The following is a 14,704-nucleotide window of genomic DNA, read 5'->3' as shown; positions in this document are numbered from 1 at the left end:
ACTTCAGTTTGGACTAGGTATTCCCTGCTCTGAGCTCTATTTGTGATAAGAATGTGAATTGATTAACTCTTTCAGGAGAGAAATCTGGCAATAGGCAGCAAAAAATAAATAAATGCTGATAGATAAACACACAAATTTATACCATTTGACTCAGCAACTTCATTTCTAGGAAATTATCTCAAAGAAATAATCAGACAAATGCCCAAAGATATATGTGCAAGAATCTGCATGACAACATTGTTTATAACAGCGGAAAACTTAAAATAACCAGGATTTCCATAAATTGGGGATTTGTGGAATAAATGTTGATACATCAACAGTGAAACAGAAAAAAACAGTTTAAAAGGATGAAGCAGGGTGCCTGGCTGGCTCAGTCTGTAGAGCATGAGACTCTTGATCTAAGAGTCACGAGCGCAACCCCCACGTTGGGGGTAGAGTTTACTTAAAGAAAAATAAATAAATAAATAAAAGGATGAAGTAAGTCTATGTATATTGACAACTAGTGCTATCCATGATATATTGTTATGAAAGACAGAAAGTTACACATCCCACTTTTGTTTAAAAAATTAAAATGTGTATAATGTACATATATAAAATGTATATATAGATATATATTTAAAAGAAGACAGTCAGGAGAGAGATACCCCAATTGTAACACTGGTTATCTCTGGGGATACTTTAAACACTACTGCATATTTAATAGTTTACATTTTTGTTTCTATTAGCAGACTTCAGTTTTTATTTATTTATTTTTTAGATTTTATTTATTTATTTGAGAGAGAGAGTATGTGTGAGTGCATGTGCGTGCAAGGTGGGGGAGGGGGTAGACAAGCAGATTCCGTGCTGAGCACGGAGACCTACATGTTACGGAACCTGGACTGGATCGCCCGTCGGAAGGACCAAGCGGCACCCGGAGATCTTGGAGGACAGGAAGTTTATTCAACGCCAGCACACTCAGAGGAGAGCGGTCTCCAAAGGTCTCAGCCCCGAGTACAAAGGGGGCAATTTATACACTTCTACTTCCGCATACTTGGCACTTTTGGCACGTGCGAGAAGCGGGACAGGGAGAAGAACCCAGATTGGTGTGTGTGGGAAGCAGAGCAGGGAGAAGAACCTGGAAGAGCCCCAGGGCAAGGACTGGGACTCTCACTGGCTTAGTCAGCCATCTCAGGACACAGATTTTCCTTACCATACACAGCTCAATCTCACGACCCTGAGATCATGACCTGAGCTGAAATCAAGAGTAGGAGGCTTAACCAACTAAGCCACGCAAATACCCAACTATTTAGTTGGTCTTTTTTTTTTTTAGTATTTATTTATTTATTTGAGAGAGAGAGCACACGAGTGGGAGGGGCAGAGGGAGAATCCCAGGCAGACTCCACGCTGAGCACAGAGCCCGACCCAGGGCCTCTCCCACAACACCAAGATCATGACCTGAGTGGAAACCAAGAGTCATACACTTAACTGACTGAACTACCCAAGCTCCCCTAGTTGGTCTTTATTTACAGTGCCATAGTTCACAAGAACCTGAAGACAATCTAAGTAACTATCAACAGGACACTAGATGAATAAACTGTAGTATTTCATGTAACAGTATGCACTATTCAAAAAGAATGAACTTCAGTGACCCACAATATAATCATAAAAATATAAAAGGAAAACTTTAAGTCCCAAAAGATTATATACCGCATGATACCCTTTTTAAAAGTTGAATGTAACTTAAATACATACACATGCATACACACATTTTAGGAATATACATGGAGTAATTAAAATTATATAAAGTGTGGGGGCGCCTGGGTGGCTCAGTCATTAAGCGTCTGCCTTCGGCTCAGGCCATGATCCCAGGGTCCTGGGATCGAGCCCTGCATCAGGCTCCCTGCTCGGCCGGAAGCCTGCTTCTCCCTCTCCCACTCCCCCTGCTTGTGTTCCCTCTCTCGCTGTGTCTCTCTCTGTCAAATAAATAAATAAAATCTTTAAAAAAAAAAAAATTATATAAAGTGTGGGTGCCTAGCTCAGTTGGTAAAGCATGCAACTCTTGATCTTAGGGTTTTAAGTTCAAGCCCCACGTTGGGCGTAGAGATTACTTAAAAATAAAATCTTTAGGGCGCCTGGGTGGCTCAGTCATTAAGTGTCTGCCTTCGGCTCAGGTCATGATCCCAGGGTCCTGGGATCGAGCCCCGCATCGGGCTCCCTGTTCGGTGGGAAGCCTGCTTCTCCCTCTCCCACTCCCCTGCTTGTGTTCCCTCTCTCTCTGTGTCTCTCTGTTAAATAAATAAAATCTTTAAAAAAAATAAAATCTTTAAAAAAATTATATAAAATGAAAAGTAAGGAAATAATAAAGTTAAGAAGGGTGGTTACCTAGGTTCAGGAGAAGTTGGGGATAAGATGGGATAAGGGGACAGGGAGATTATGGAGTTAGACGTAGGATATCATCCAGGGATGAGTTTAAAGGTCCTTACTATATTATTAAAGGTAATTAAATATGTAAATAAAGGCAGGGATCAATGCTGCATGGACCAATGCTGAGGATGTATTAAGAATCAAGGATAATAATTCAATTCTACTGTCCCTGAGGTTGAAAAAAGATTAAGCAAATCCTTATGTAATATTAAAAATTAATTTTAGGTAAGAGTTTTAACTAAATGTGCCTCAAAAGTAGAAATTTTGGGGCGCCTGGGTGGCCCAGTCGTTAAGCATCTGCCTTCGGCTCAGGTCATGATCCTGGGGTCCTGGGATCGAGTCCCACATTGGGTTCCCTGCTCCACGGGAAGCCTGCTTCTCCCTCTCCCGCTCCCTCTGCTTGTGTTCCCTCTCTCGCTGTGTCTCTCTCTGTCAAAAAAAAAAAAAAAAAGTTGATCCATGCCACTAACTCTGGCATTTGGATAGGAACCTGGAAGTTATAAACTGGCTTTGAAGAGCCAGGGGTTTTCCTGATCAGGGCCAAAATAGTGTAGTATCAGAAACAACCACTTTACATCAAGGAGCAGGAAAAATATTTCACTTTGTCTACAGTTCTGGGAGGGTCTGAGGTAAAAGAGAATTTCACACAGTGCCTGTCAAACTGCTTGCTTGGGTCCTCAGTGGTTGCCACCTGCCCTACCTTTCCTAATCGCATTTCTTCTAACACCCGTACTAGGCAGAATAATGATCTCCCACTGTCCTTCCCAATGTCTATGTCCTAATTAATACAACCTATAAATACGTTAGGTTACATAGCAAGGGACAATTAAGGTTACAAATAAAGGTTGCTAAATCAGCTGATCTTGAGCTGAGGAAGTTGTCTGGTGGGGCCAATGCAATCACAAGGGGCTGTTAAAAAATAAACTGAGGCATATTTAAAATTTGAAGTTTGAGCAAAATTCAGTTCTAACAGGGCAGTGCCCAATGAGAAGTGGGTTAGGAATGCTCAGCCTTCTGGAGCCAGGGGAAAGGAGAAAGTGCAAAAGTAAAGAAAGGAAATTGATTGGCTATAGCTTTAGGCCTAGTTAGTTGTTTGTGATTGGTTGTCCTTAGTGGTTGTTTTGTTTGTTGGCTTTTATTTAAATAATCTCTACACGCAACATGGGGCTCAAACTCACTACCCAAGATCAAGAGTCCATGCTCCTCTGACTGAGCCAGCCAGGCACCCTGTCCTTAGTGTTTTGGTTTTCCAATCCTGAGGCATTTACAGGCTTAGATTTCTGTTTGCTTAGGTCCCCAAAGCATTAGAGCCACCTCAGTTCAATGACCTCCTTGTTTAACTTAACAGGGCCTTAAAAGTAGAAGAGGGACGCAGAAGGGTGTGATATGAGACTCTTAACTGGATTTAAATAAGCCAAGGAATGCTGACAGCCTCTAGAAACTTAAAAAAGTGACAACAGATCTTCCAGAGCCTCCAAGAAAATAATGCAGCCCTGCCCACACTTTGACCTGGGCCCAGTGAGACCAATCTCAGACTCGTGACCACAACCGTAATGTGTGTTTTAACTGCAGTTAAGAAGAACACTTAACTAGAGATCTACCCTCTTAACAGATTTTAGGTGTACATATACAGTATTGTTAACTATAGGCACAATGAGGTACAACATATCTCCAGAATTTATTCCTCTTGAGTAAATGAAATTTTTTAAAAAGCAGTATAGCTTAATTAATTTGTTTTGTTTTAAGCCACTAACTTTGTGGTAACTACTTAGAACAGTAGTAAGAAACTAAGACAGCATCTAATCCAGAAAGCCCCCTGAATGGCAGTTTGGTCCAAGCATTCACAAGTTGGCCTCCTCTTTACCCCCTATTTACTGTTTCCATGAGGACAGGGACTGTCCTATAAACCCCTGATTCCTAGAGTTCATTTTGTTCTGCCACCGACTAGTCCGTCACTTTTGCTATTTCACATGTGACAGGTAAAGAATTCTCGGTTTACATAGAATGTAAGCACATTATATGGCTCTTTGGGATCTTTTTCCCTGTTAACTCTTAAATGTTTGAATTTTTTGTTGTTTTGCGAGAGTGGGGGCGTTGCTGGGTAAGAGGTTACAACTGGATTAGCGTCTATCAAGATCTGGAAACCACCAACTCAGAATCTATTTAGAAAGGGCTTAAGTACAGACTTCCAGGCCCTACCTACCTAAAGGGGCGAATCAGATTTCCTCACATCGGGGTACAGGAAACTATATTCAAAGTTTCCACGTGTGATCCCTTAGCATACTTAAATTTTACATCAAAAATTTGCCTCTGAACTACTACAGTTAGAAAAAACATTATTCGGGGGCGCCTGGGTGGCTCAGTCGTTAAGCGTCTGCCTTCGGCTCAGGTCGTGGTCCCAGGGTCCTGGGATCGAGCCCCGCATCGGGCTCCCTGCTCCGCGGGAAGCCTGCTTCTCCCTCTCCCATTCCCCCTGCTTGTATTCCCTCTCTCGCTGTGTCTCTCTCTGTCAAATAAATAAATAAAATCTTTAAAAAAAAAAAAAAAAAAACATTATTCGCCTTTCTTTTTAACATTCGGAGCCCAGCTCCTCAGAGGCCGGTCCGTGCCTCCTAACCGCCGGCGACCTCCCGGAGAACCAGGGTCAGCCACAAGCTTCCAGCCGGGTGAGGAGGGATCTGGAGGGGCCAGTTTCTCCCAGATCGGAATCCCAGTCCCATCCGGCACCCTCCACGCCGGGAGCGCGGAGGCACCCCCAGGTTCCCCACCAGCTCGGGGACCGAAATCCGCGATGTGGCCACAAATCCGGAACACGAGGAGGCGGGAGAGCAGGAGCATTCGCACAAAGAACCGAGTTCTGGCATCAAGGCAGGTCTCGACCACGGCGGGTCCGGCGAACACACACCCGTTCCGACGCCAGGAAGCCGTGAGCCCTCCCGCCGGCGGAGCGCCGAAACCCCTATTGGCCCTGCCTTGCTCTGCATCCTCCTTTAGACCCCACCCCCACTGCGGCTACGGGCGTTTGAGAACGGTGCACCGCGCCCTGCCGGAAGTACTTCCCTGGGCGGAAGCTTCTGAGCACGATATAGCGGAAGTGCCTCCTCTTCCGGTCTCTTTGGGGTCTGCCGCGGAAACAAGATGGTGAGTTGTTTCCAGTGGTTCTCCGAATCGCCTTCCATCCTCGTCCTGTGCGTCGCGCTCCCTTCCATCCTTAGGGGGCCGGCAAGGTCGCTGATAGAGGGAGCGGGTGGGCAGGAAAGGGGCATGCGGTGGCCCTCAAGAGCCAGAAGAATGGCTCCTAACTGTACCTGGGGATGCTGAGTCTACAGTCGTGGAGTAGGAGCCACTCTAGGTTCCTTGTTTTCTTTTGATCTTTGGAGAAGCGTTGCCTTCGGATGAGAACTGAAGGAAGAAGCGTGGTCTGGGAGTGTTTGGCTCTGTAAGCAAAAAAATTCATTGTTGATGAGGCCTGGCAGGATCTCTTAGGTTTGGGGGTCGGGGTAGGTAGGAAAACCACCACGTTATTTCGTCTTGCGGCTTGTCTTTTTTCTCTCTCCTTTAAAGAATGTAGCCGATTTCAAAATAAAGCAACCCCTGCAGAAGGCTTTAGATACCGTGAAATGCTGGTAGTGGTCTCTGATTTTGCATTTAAGAAGTTAGGAAGTTCCGCCACAGTTTCAGCCCTAGATTGTCTTTAAACTCTTCTCTAATTGTCTTTAAGTCTTAGTAATTTCTTTTCCTGAAAATGTCGGGATATGTATAGAAATCAGTAGATCTCAAAATTGTTCCTCCTCTTTGCAGACGAAGGGGACGTCATCGTTTGGGAAGCGTCGCAATAAGACGCACACGCTGTGCCGCCGCTGTGGCTCGAAGGCCTACCACCTTCAGAAGTCCACCTGTGGCAAGTGCGGCTATCCTGCCAAGCGCAAGAGAAAGTGTAAGTGGAATGTGTTTCGGGCCGACTGTGTCAGGGGTTGGGATGGAGGTCAGCAGTCTGTTTGCGATGTAGGGAAGTGGGCATGGCTTGAGGCATTAGTTGGTACTCAACGTAAAAGTGCATCTGTATACGGGGGAAGTGGATTTAAAAAAACAAGGAAGGCAGTCTTTAAGTATGTTGACCAACGGTGCCCATAACGTATGTGGGGAAGATCAGAACCTCACCTGAATTTGTGTTTTAGATAACTGGAGTGCCAAGGCTAAAAGACGAAACACCACTGGGACCGGTCGAATGAGGCACCTAAAAATTGTATACCGCAGATTCAGGTACAGTTTTTTGTGTTTTCATGGCAACTGGTTCTGTGAGCTTGGAGAAGAACCTCCTTTATCTGCTGTAAAATAAGGATACTATCCCGGTTAGTGGGGATGAAGTGTTGGGAGGGTATTTTTTTCTGCTGCCACTGTAACCTTCAGATCAGTTAATCTGGATTTTGTTAATCTCTCAATGAGCAACATTATAAATAAATGTCTAGAGTGCGGTTTGAGCTAGACACCCCAAAATGTAATGATATTTCTTAGGGATAGGTTACACCTCACTTTCTTACCAAATTTGTCAAGACAATAGTGGTGATTGAGGTCCAGGATTGGGCCTTCACTTAATGTGGCTTTGTGCAAATCTGCTGTAGAAAACCATCATAATTACCGCATTTGTATAGAAAGGAAGATATCTTACTGTCTTGTTAAAGTCAGGCTTTAGAGTTGTTAGAAATGGAGAATTTCAGCCCCAACTTACAGAGAAACTGCATTTTAACGGTGTCTTTTAAGGCGTTAGTCATTTAGGTCTCAACTAAGATAATTCTTTGTTGGGTAGACTGTCCTGTGCTGTGTGATACTTAGCAGAATCCCTGGCCTTTGCCCCCTCAATTCCAGATTTTCTAGCTCTAAAAGATCACCAGGCATTTTGGGGCTTTGTAAACACAACACCCTTAGATGTATTTGTGTGCTGAGGAGACCTTCTTTGCACTTCAAAGCATAATACAATAGTGTGGGCTTGTAGTGAGTGGACTGCTATGTAATGTAGGAGTTTGAGAGCATGAACTGAAGGCAGACTAACCTTTAAAAGTGGGGTAACAGTACACTTTCTCCTTAGGATGTGTATGTATAATAAATGAGTTAAAATGTAAAGCATAGTTAAGCAGTTTAGAAAATGTCAGCGATTAAACATGCTCCTTGTTTTGCCTTGACTAAAGGAAAGTACTTAGGGTCTCTGCCTGCTAACCTAGGGACCCATTTTCAGAAATGGGTCTCTTAACGCAAGCAGGAGAGAAGTACTGGCCCGGTGATCGGGACAACCAAATAAATTCTTGACCTTTTTTCTAATTGCAGTTAAGTGTATGTTTAAAACAGGTATCTTGAAGCAGAAGGAAGTAAAGAAAATATTGTAGCTTATCGATGATGGTTGTAAAAATAAATGTCTGAACATATGAATCTGATACTGATTTCAGCATTTAACTGAGATAAGCTCATTTAAATCTGTATTAATAAAAATTGAAATGTATATATTATTGCTGAAGTAACTGGTTTTCATTTTTAATACGATGCAGGCATGGATTCCGTGAAGGAACAACACCTAAGCCCAAGAGGGCAGCTGTTGCAGCATCCAGTTCATCTTAAGGATTTCAACGATTAGTCACACAATAAACGTTCTGGTTTTAAAAAAATACCTGGTGTGCTAAGGTATTTTTAATAGCCTTATAGTATCATTGAATTGCCATAGGATTGGGGATGGGACAGCGTAATATTTAGATTTACTTGTTAAGTGACTGTTCTGGAGCACTGCCTTTTGAACTGGGTTGTGATACTGCTTAGGAGGATAAACAAGCAGAATTCCAGGATTCCTTCAAGCACATAACACTGGAAAACGATTTAAAGAATGCAGTATGAGCACAGCAGAGCTCATGATACATATGGGTGTTTAAGCTGTTAAGAGTAGGGGCATCTGGCTGGCTCAGTTGGAGGAGCATGGAACTCTTGATTTCAGGGTCGAGTTTGAGCCCCATGTGGGGTGTAGAGACTTAAGTAAAACTTAAAAAAAAAAAATAAATGAAAAAGCATAACTGCTTTTAGTAATATTCATCTGTTATAGTCTAATGACTTTGGGGAGTGGTCATCAATCTTACGTCATAGGGTATGGAGACCAGTGAGAACATGAAGGATAGTGATTGAATGAGATGTTTTTGGAAAGGTGATCTTAATTCAGTCTAGTCTCTAAAATGCTTGCTTGGTATCTAGCATATAGGCTTGTGTGTGATGTAGGTGGCCAGCTGAGTATTTGAAGCTACTTGCTAGGTGTGAGTCAAAAACCCTTGAGTGGGATGGGTTAAGAGAAAGTTGGGCCACATGCAAATGCAGTGGATTGAGTACAAAGTAAAGGAAAGCCAAACAGATAAACTTAACTTTTGTAGATGAAAGGCAATGATAAATAGGTCCCCAGTAGAGTTTCTTTAACCGTCAACTGAGTGATCATTGATTTTTCTGTGTTAAAAGACTGAAATTTGGGCGCCTGGGTGGCTCAGTTGGTTGGGCAACTGCCTTCGGCTCAGGTCATGATCCTGGAGTCCCTGGATCGAGTCCCGCATCGGGCTCCCTGCTCGGCGGGGAGTCTGCTTCTCCCTCTGACCCTCCCCCCTCTCATGTGCTTGCTCTCTCGCATTCTGTCTCTCTCAAATAAATAAATAAAAAAAAAAATCTTTAAAAAAAAAAAAAAAAAAAAGACTGAAATTTTTCGCCATGCTTTCCCAGTTCTGGTGGTTTATTGCCAGTATTTTGCAATGAGGAGACAAGGCCAATGTAGTTGGGACTGCTGAGTGAGAGAACAGAGATTAAGTGGAGCGCGTTAATAAAGTGGCCAGGTCCTGAGTAATTTGCGGCTTCCCATTGATCACAACCTGACCTGTAAAGGACTTTCATGATCTTCAGTGCCTTCCCAACCTTAACCTTTACTGCACCCTGTAATGCTTTCCCAAGATACTAGCTAAGTCCTGCCTTCCTGCCTTTTTTTTTTTTTAAGATCCATTTATTTGAGAGAGCAAGCACAGGTGTGTGTGAGCAGGGGTAGGGGCAGAGGGAAAGAATCTCAAGCAGACACCCTGCTGAGTGATCTCAAGACCCTGAGATCATGACCTGAGCCAAAATCAAGAGTGGGGTGTTTAACGATTGAGCGACCCAGGCGCCGTCCTGCTTTTTTTCTTTAGCTTCTAACTTATCCTTAAGATCACGGCTTACATTCACTTGGGGGAGCCCCAGCTCATCTAAACATAACTGGACTTCCCGATGTGAGACCAGAGTGGCAGCTCTGCTCCAGAGATGTATTGTTAGAGCCTGGTTCCTGGAGGCTGGTTGCCATTTGTTAGTGTGATTTTACTAACTTACGTGCCTCTGTTCACTGGCAAACTGGAGGGCTGATGGTAACTTTATGGACTTGTGAGCACAGTCAATAGTAAGGAAGTGAAGTTGCTTTTACCATAGTCACAACCTAAAGTAATTAGAGTCAAGTTAATGAAATTGAAAAACAGCAATTTTAATACACAGGTTGTCTTTGAACAACACACATTGGAATTTTTTTTTTTTTAAGATTTTAGATTTGACAGACAAAGCGAGAGAGGGAACACAAGCAGGGGGAGTGGGAGAGGGAGAAGCAGGCTTTCCGCAGAGCAGGGAGCCCGATGTGGGGCTCGATCCCAGGACCCTGAGTAATGACTGAACCACCCAGGCACCCCTGAATTGTGAGTTTTCAATAAATGCAGTACAGTACTATAAACTTTACTGAGTTTTAACATTTTATCTACCTTTATTGTAAGAGTACAATGTATAATATATATACACAATGTGTGTTGACTGTTAACCAGTAACGCTTATAATCAACAGTAGACTAAGGTTTTGGAGAGTTGAAACTTACATGTGCATTTTGACTACATGGGCTGTTGGTACCCCAACACCTGCCTTGTTCAGGCTCAGCTGTACTTGAGAGAATTGAAATCTGATTAGCTGTCAACATCTTTCTGAAATCTTCCAGTGTCACTAATGGTTCCTGAGTAATGGAGGGACCCACTAAGCTAGGTATTGGCTATGGAATAAATAGTAGGCTGTGGGGCAAATGGGCACTGACCTGAACACCTGTGAAATTATGAATTCTGGGTCAGGAAAAGCATTGGTGCAAAGGGTAAGGGGCCAGGTGGGCAGTGATGTATTAACAAAGGCCTGTGTTTATTGAGTGTAAGGTGAGCTGACTTCATTTGCCAGTGTCTGTGGCCCTTAGCACGGACTAAGTTTGGAAAATTACTCTGGTGCTATGGTAATTATCCCTGCAGATCATAGAAGGCTCATGGACCAAATGAAACCACCCTGCTCAGTTAAATTGATTTTAAGGCCCAGGGAGAAGCAATGGGAAAGATGATGCTGGGTTGGCACATTTAGAATAGAGAGCAAACAGGTGGATTCAGATGAGTCATAGTTTGCAGAAAGTTCGTGTCTTGTCTCATGTATCTGATGATGTCCTGAGCATTGGCTGAGGTTTGGGCAGTGGATCCCAATCTGACAAAAGATGTCCCACTTAATTATATTAAGACAGTAAAAGGTACACCTGACCCACTCAGGTAGCTCAGTTACCCATACTGAACTGCTGAGAAATTTGTTTCTTGGGCAGAGGGTACTCAGGACCAGTTGAGTATTACCAGTGTGTTGCTGAAATGAGATCCAGAAATAATCGAGTGCTTCATGTCTCATGTATTGTTTACCTGGCTCTTTAATCACAGATACTGTGGTTTATCAGGTCAGGAGAGAGGGAGAGAGTTGGCAAGAGAAGCATCTGGGAGGGGTAAGCTGAACAAATCATGAAAGGTTTCGAGTACCATAGCTAAGGAGTTTGGACTTGAGCCTGAAGGAATGATAAATCATTGAAGGTTCCAACCCTGCCGTGGCATGATTCGTTTTCACTAGCAAGATAAGTGTAGAAGGTGGTGATGTGGATGTCACTGAAGCTGGAAGATCAGGCAGCAGGTTCTGAAGTTTATGTGAAAATCATAAGGATATGGACTGAGGTAGTGGCAGTGGGGCTGGCTGTATTGGGAAGGTCTCTAATGAGAATACCTGAAATTTGAATTCTGAGCCCCGTTTCCTTCTGTAACATAGCCTGTGTGAGGATTCCATGAGGTCATATGTGCAAAAGTATTACCAGGAAGATGGGAGTCTTGGATGATAGGGTTCTGACCAGGGCAAAGAGGTGGTTTGTGCATTTCACTGAGATGGAGTAGAGTAGAATGGAGGCAAGAGGGGGAAATACTAAAGTTGGTTTTGTTGCAATGCCTGTGGGACATCACAAGGAAATGTTCCGGAAGAATTGAGTAAACCTGGTGGCAGTTGGAGCAGAAGGCGGGGCTGGAGCTCTACACTGGAAGAAGTGAACATAGAGTTGGGAAAGAGATTTTAAGGGTTAGAATGGTGAAGATAATTTACACAGAGATAAGAGGTGATGGTGAGACCTAGTGGGCATATAGAAATGGTGGTGAGAGAAGAGGATGCAATTTCCTGACTGAGGAACTTCAGTAGCCATCCTTGACAGTTGAAGCTGTTTGAAAATATACAAACTCAAGGAAAAAAGACAATGTAGAGAGGCTCAAAGAAAGATTTGGGGAGATGTCCATAAGAGAGAGTGGTTCATTCATTTATTCAACATAAATGTGCCTGGTAATGTACCTACTATGTGGCAGGCCATGTTAGAGGTGCAGTGGAAACAAAAACACGCGAGGGGCACTCAGTCACCTGGCTGAGGTCAAGAAAAATGAAGGGTTTTTTTGGTTTGTTTTTGGTTTTTGAAAATGAAGATTTTAAAAATAAAGACTTCCAGGGGTGCCTGGGTGGCTCAGGCAGGTTGAGTGTCTGCCTTTGGCTCAGGTCATGATCCCGGGGTCCTGAGTGGAGCCCTGAGTCAGGTTCCCTGCTCAGCAGGGAGTCTGCTTCTGCCTCTCCCCCCACCTCGTGTGCACACACACTCTCAAATAAAGTCTTTAAAGACTTCCAGATTTGGTAAAATTTGGGTTAGTGTTTACTTTCCATAAGCTTTATTTCAGTAGAGAATTGAGAATAAAGCCAGTTTTCTAGGGATTCAGCAAAGATCAGGCAATGAGGAATGGAAAGTTTAAAAAAGATGCTTTGGGGGGCGCCTGGGTGGCTCAGTCATTAAGCATCTGCCTTCGGCTCGGATCATGATCCCAGGGTCCTGGGATCGAGCCCCGCATCGGGCTCCCTGCTCCGCGGGAAGCCTGCTTCTCCCTCTCCCACTCCCCCTGCTTGTGTTCCCTCTCTCGCTGTCTCTCTCTCTGTCAAATAAATAAATAAAATCTTTTTAAAAAAAAAAAAAGATGCTTTGGGAAGGTTACCTGGAAATTCTATGGTTTCCTTTCATTTCTATTGATGATGTAGTGCCCTTTCTCCTGAATCAAATACCTGTTCAGTGACCTCTGTGTGCCAGAAGCAGGTCCAGGTCTGGGAGATAGGTAGAAAATGACAAAGGGCCCTGCTCTGACAGATTTCAGTTGGGTGTACATACGCTCGTGTGTGTGTGTGTGTTGGAGGGTGACTGGGAACAAGTAAGCAATTTCAGGTAGTGATAAATGCGTAAAAACAAAGATGTGATAGAGAATGTGGGGGGTTAGAGGACCCTTCTTTAGAAAGGTAGTTAAGAAAGCTAAATAATAGGAGCCACCCCTGCAAAGACAACAGTCATTCAGGCAGATATTCGGCTTTTTTGAGTTCTGGGTTGCTTGCAAAATTTGGCTTAGGCTGTAATTAGCTGAAATTTTGTAATACTGTATATTCATATAAGAAAAGCAAAGTAACAGGGTACCTGGCTGGCTCAGTTGATAGAGCATGTGACTCTTGATCTTTGGGTTGTAAGTTAAAGCCCCATGTTGGGTATAGAGATTACTTAATAAATAAAACTTCTTTTAAAAAAGGGGCACCTGGGTGGCTGGGTGTCTGCCTTCGGCTCAGGTCATGATCTCAGGGTCCTGGGATCGCGCCCTGCATTGGGCTCCCTGCTGGTGGGGAGCCTGCTTCTCCCTCTCCTGCACCCCCTGCTCGTGCTCTCAAAAAAAAAAAAAAAAAAATGTGGGACCCCTTGGGTGGCTCAGTTGGTTAAGTGTCCAACTCTTGATTTCAGCTCAGGTCATGATCTCAGGGTGGTGAGATTGAGCCCCGCCTGGGGCTCTGTACCAGGCATGGAGCCTGGTTAAGATTCTCTCTGCTCCACACACACAGCCCCCCCCCCCCCCAGCCGAATGGAATCTGAAATAAAAATTTCCTTGTACAGTAAGGTAGAAGGATGTTTTGTCAAGGAAAATTCCAATGAAAAAATGGTTCCTGTGTGTGCAAGTGGTTTGTAGAATAGGCATGGTATGTGGATTGAGATAAAAACATAACTGTTTTTGTGTCCTTTCTTTATACATTGGGAATATACTCCAGTGCCCCGGGATGAAGACTTGGTCTGGCCTGTGTATTTTTAGAGCACTCATAGATAATTAAAAAAACAAAACAACTTCCAGTCGTGATTAGTTGCAAAACAGTTTTATTTCAATAAATAAAATGTCCTTGGGGTGCCTGGGTGGCTCAGTTGGTTAAGCGACTGCCTTCGGCTCAGGTCATGATCCCAGAGTCCCGGGATCGAGTCCCACATCGGGCTCCCTGCTCAACAGGGAGTCTGCTTCTCCCTCTGACCCTACCCCCTCTTGGGCTCTCTCTCACTCTCTCTCTCAAATAAATAAATAAATAAAATCTTTAAAAAAAATAAAATGTCCAATCCTATGTAATAAGTCAAAATTCAAAGATGACTTCACCTTACCTCACTTCTTCCAGCTTGGGCTCCCTTTGGCCTGGAAGCTAGCAGGGGAGGAGGAGGTATGGTCCTCTGGTTTCACCTTTCTCTCCTGTGCATCTCTGGTCAGCTGCAATTTTACTCCTCCCCTGGACCTAGTAGAGGATTAAGCTGACTTTTACTCTTGGGCCCTTGGATTACCTCTTCGGAGATCCCTACTGAGATCCCTCTCCTGTGGTTCCCATCTCAGTTCAAAATCGTCTTTTGTGACTTCTTCCTAGCCCCTAGTATCCAGCCTCTTTCTCCTAGGGTTTTCTGAACCTCTGAGGGCCCTATTGGCAGGATCCAAAACTATCCCATGCTCTCTCTTTCCTTGGGTGGCCCACATTTGGTCCATAGGAAACATTGCTACATTCCTGACCCGACCAAATTCTTAAGTGCAGCAGGCCTCTCTTGGCACGCCACCGAAACAGTTGCAGGAAACACATTTCAGAG

General features: G+C 44.0%; 1 protein-coding gene and 1 non-coding gene across 2 annotated transcripts; both read left to right on the top strand.

The window, feature by feature from the left end:
* The first annotated feature begins 5,420 nt into the window (after positions 1–5,420).
* On the top strand, positions 5,421–8,060 carry RPL37 (ribosomal protein L37). Its single transcript, XM_036068464.2, has 4 exons — positions 5,421–5,544; positions 6,205–6,340; positions 6,582–6,666; positions 7,944–8,060. The coding sequence occupies exons 1-4, from the start codon at positions 5,542–5,544 to the stop codon at positions 8,011–8,013; spliced, it is 294 nt and encodes a 97-aa protein (XP_035924357.1). The 5' UTR covers positions 5,421–5,541; the 3' UTR covers positions 8,014–8,060.
* LOC118520427 (small nucleolar RNA SNORD72) lies at positions 7,783–7,863 on the top strand. Its single transcript, XR_004909665.1, has one exon. It is a non-coding gene; the product is annotated as a small nucleolar RNA SNORD72 (small nucleolar RNA).
* Positions 8,061–14,704: the final 6,644 nt, after the last annotated feature.

The sequence above is a fragment of the Halichoerus grypus genome, chromosome 2 (assembly GCF_964656455.1).
Source record: "Halichoerus grypus chromosome 2, mHalGry1.hap1.1, whole genome shotgun sequence".
NCBI classification, from domain to species: domain Eukaryota; kingdom Metazoa; phylum Chordata; class Mammalia; order Carnivora; family Phocidae; genus Halichoerus; species Halichoerus grypus.
The sequence above is the reverse complement of the archived record's forward strand: the minus strand, read 5'-3'. Positions and strand labels throughout refer to the sequence as shown.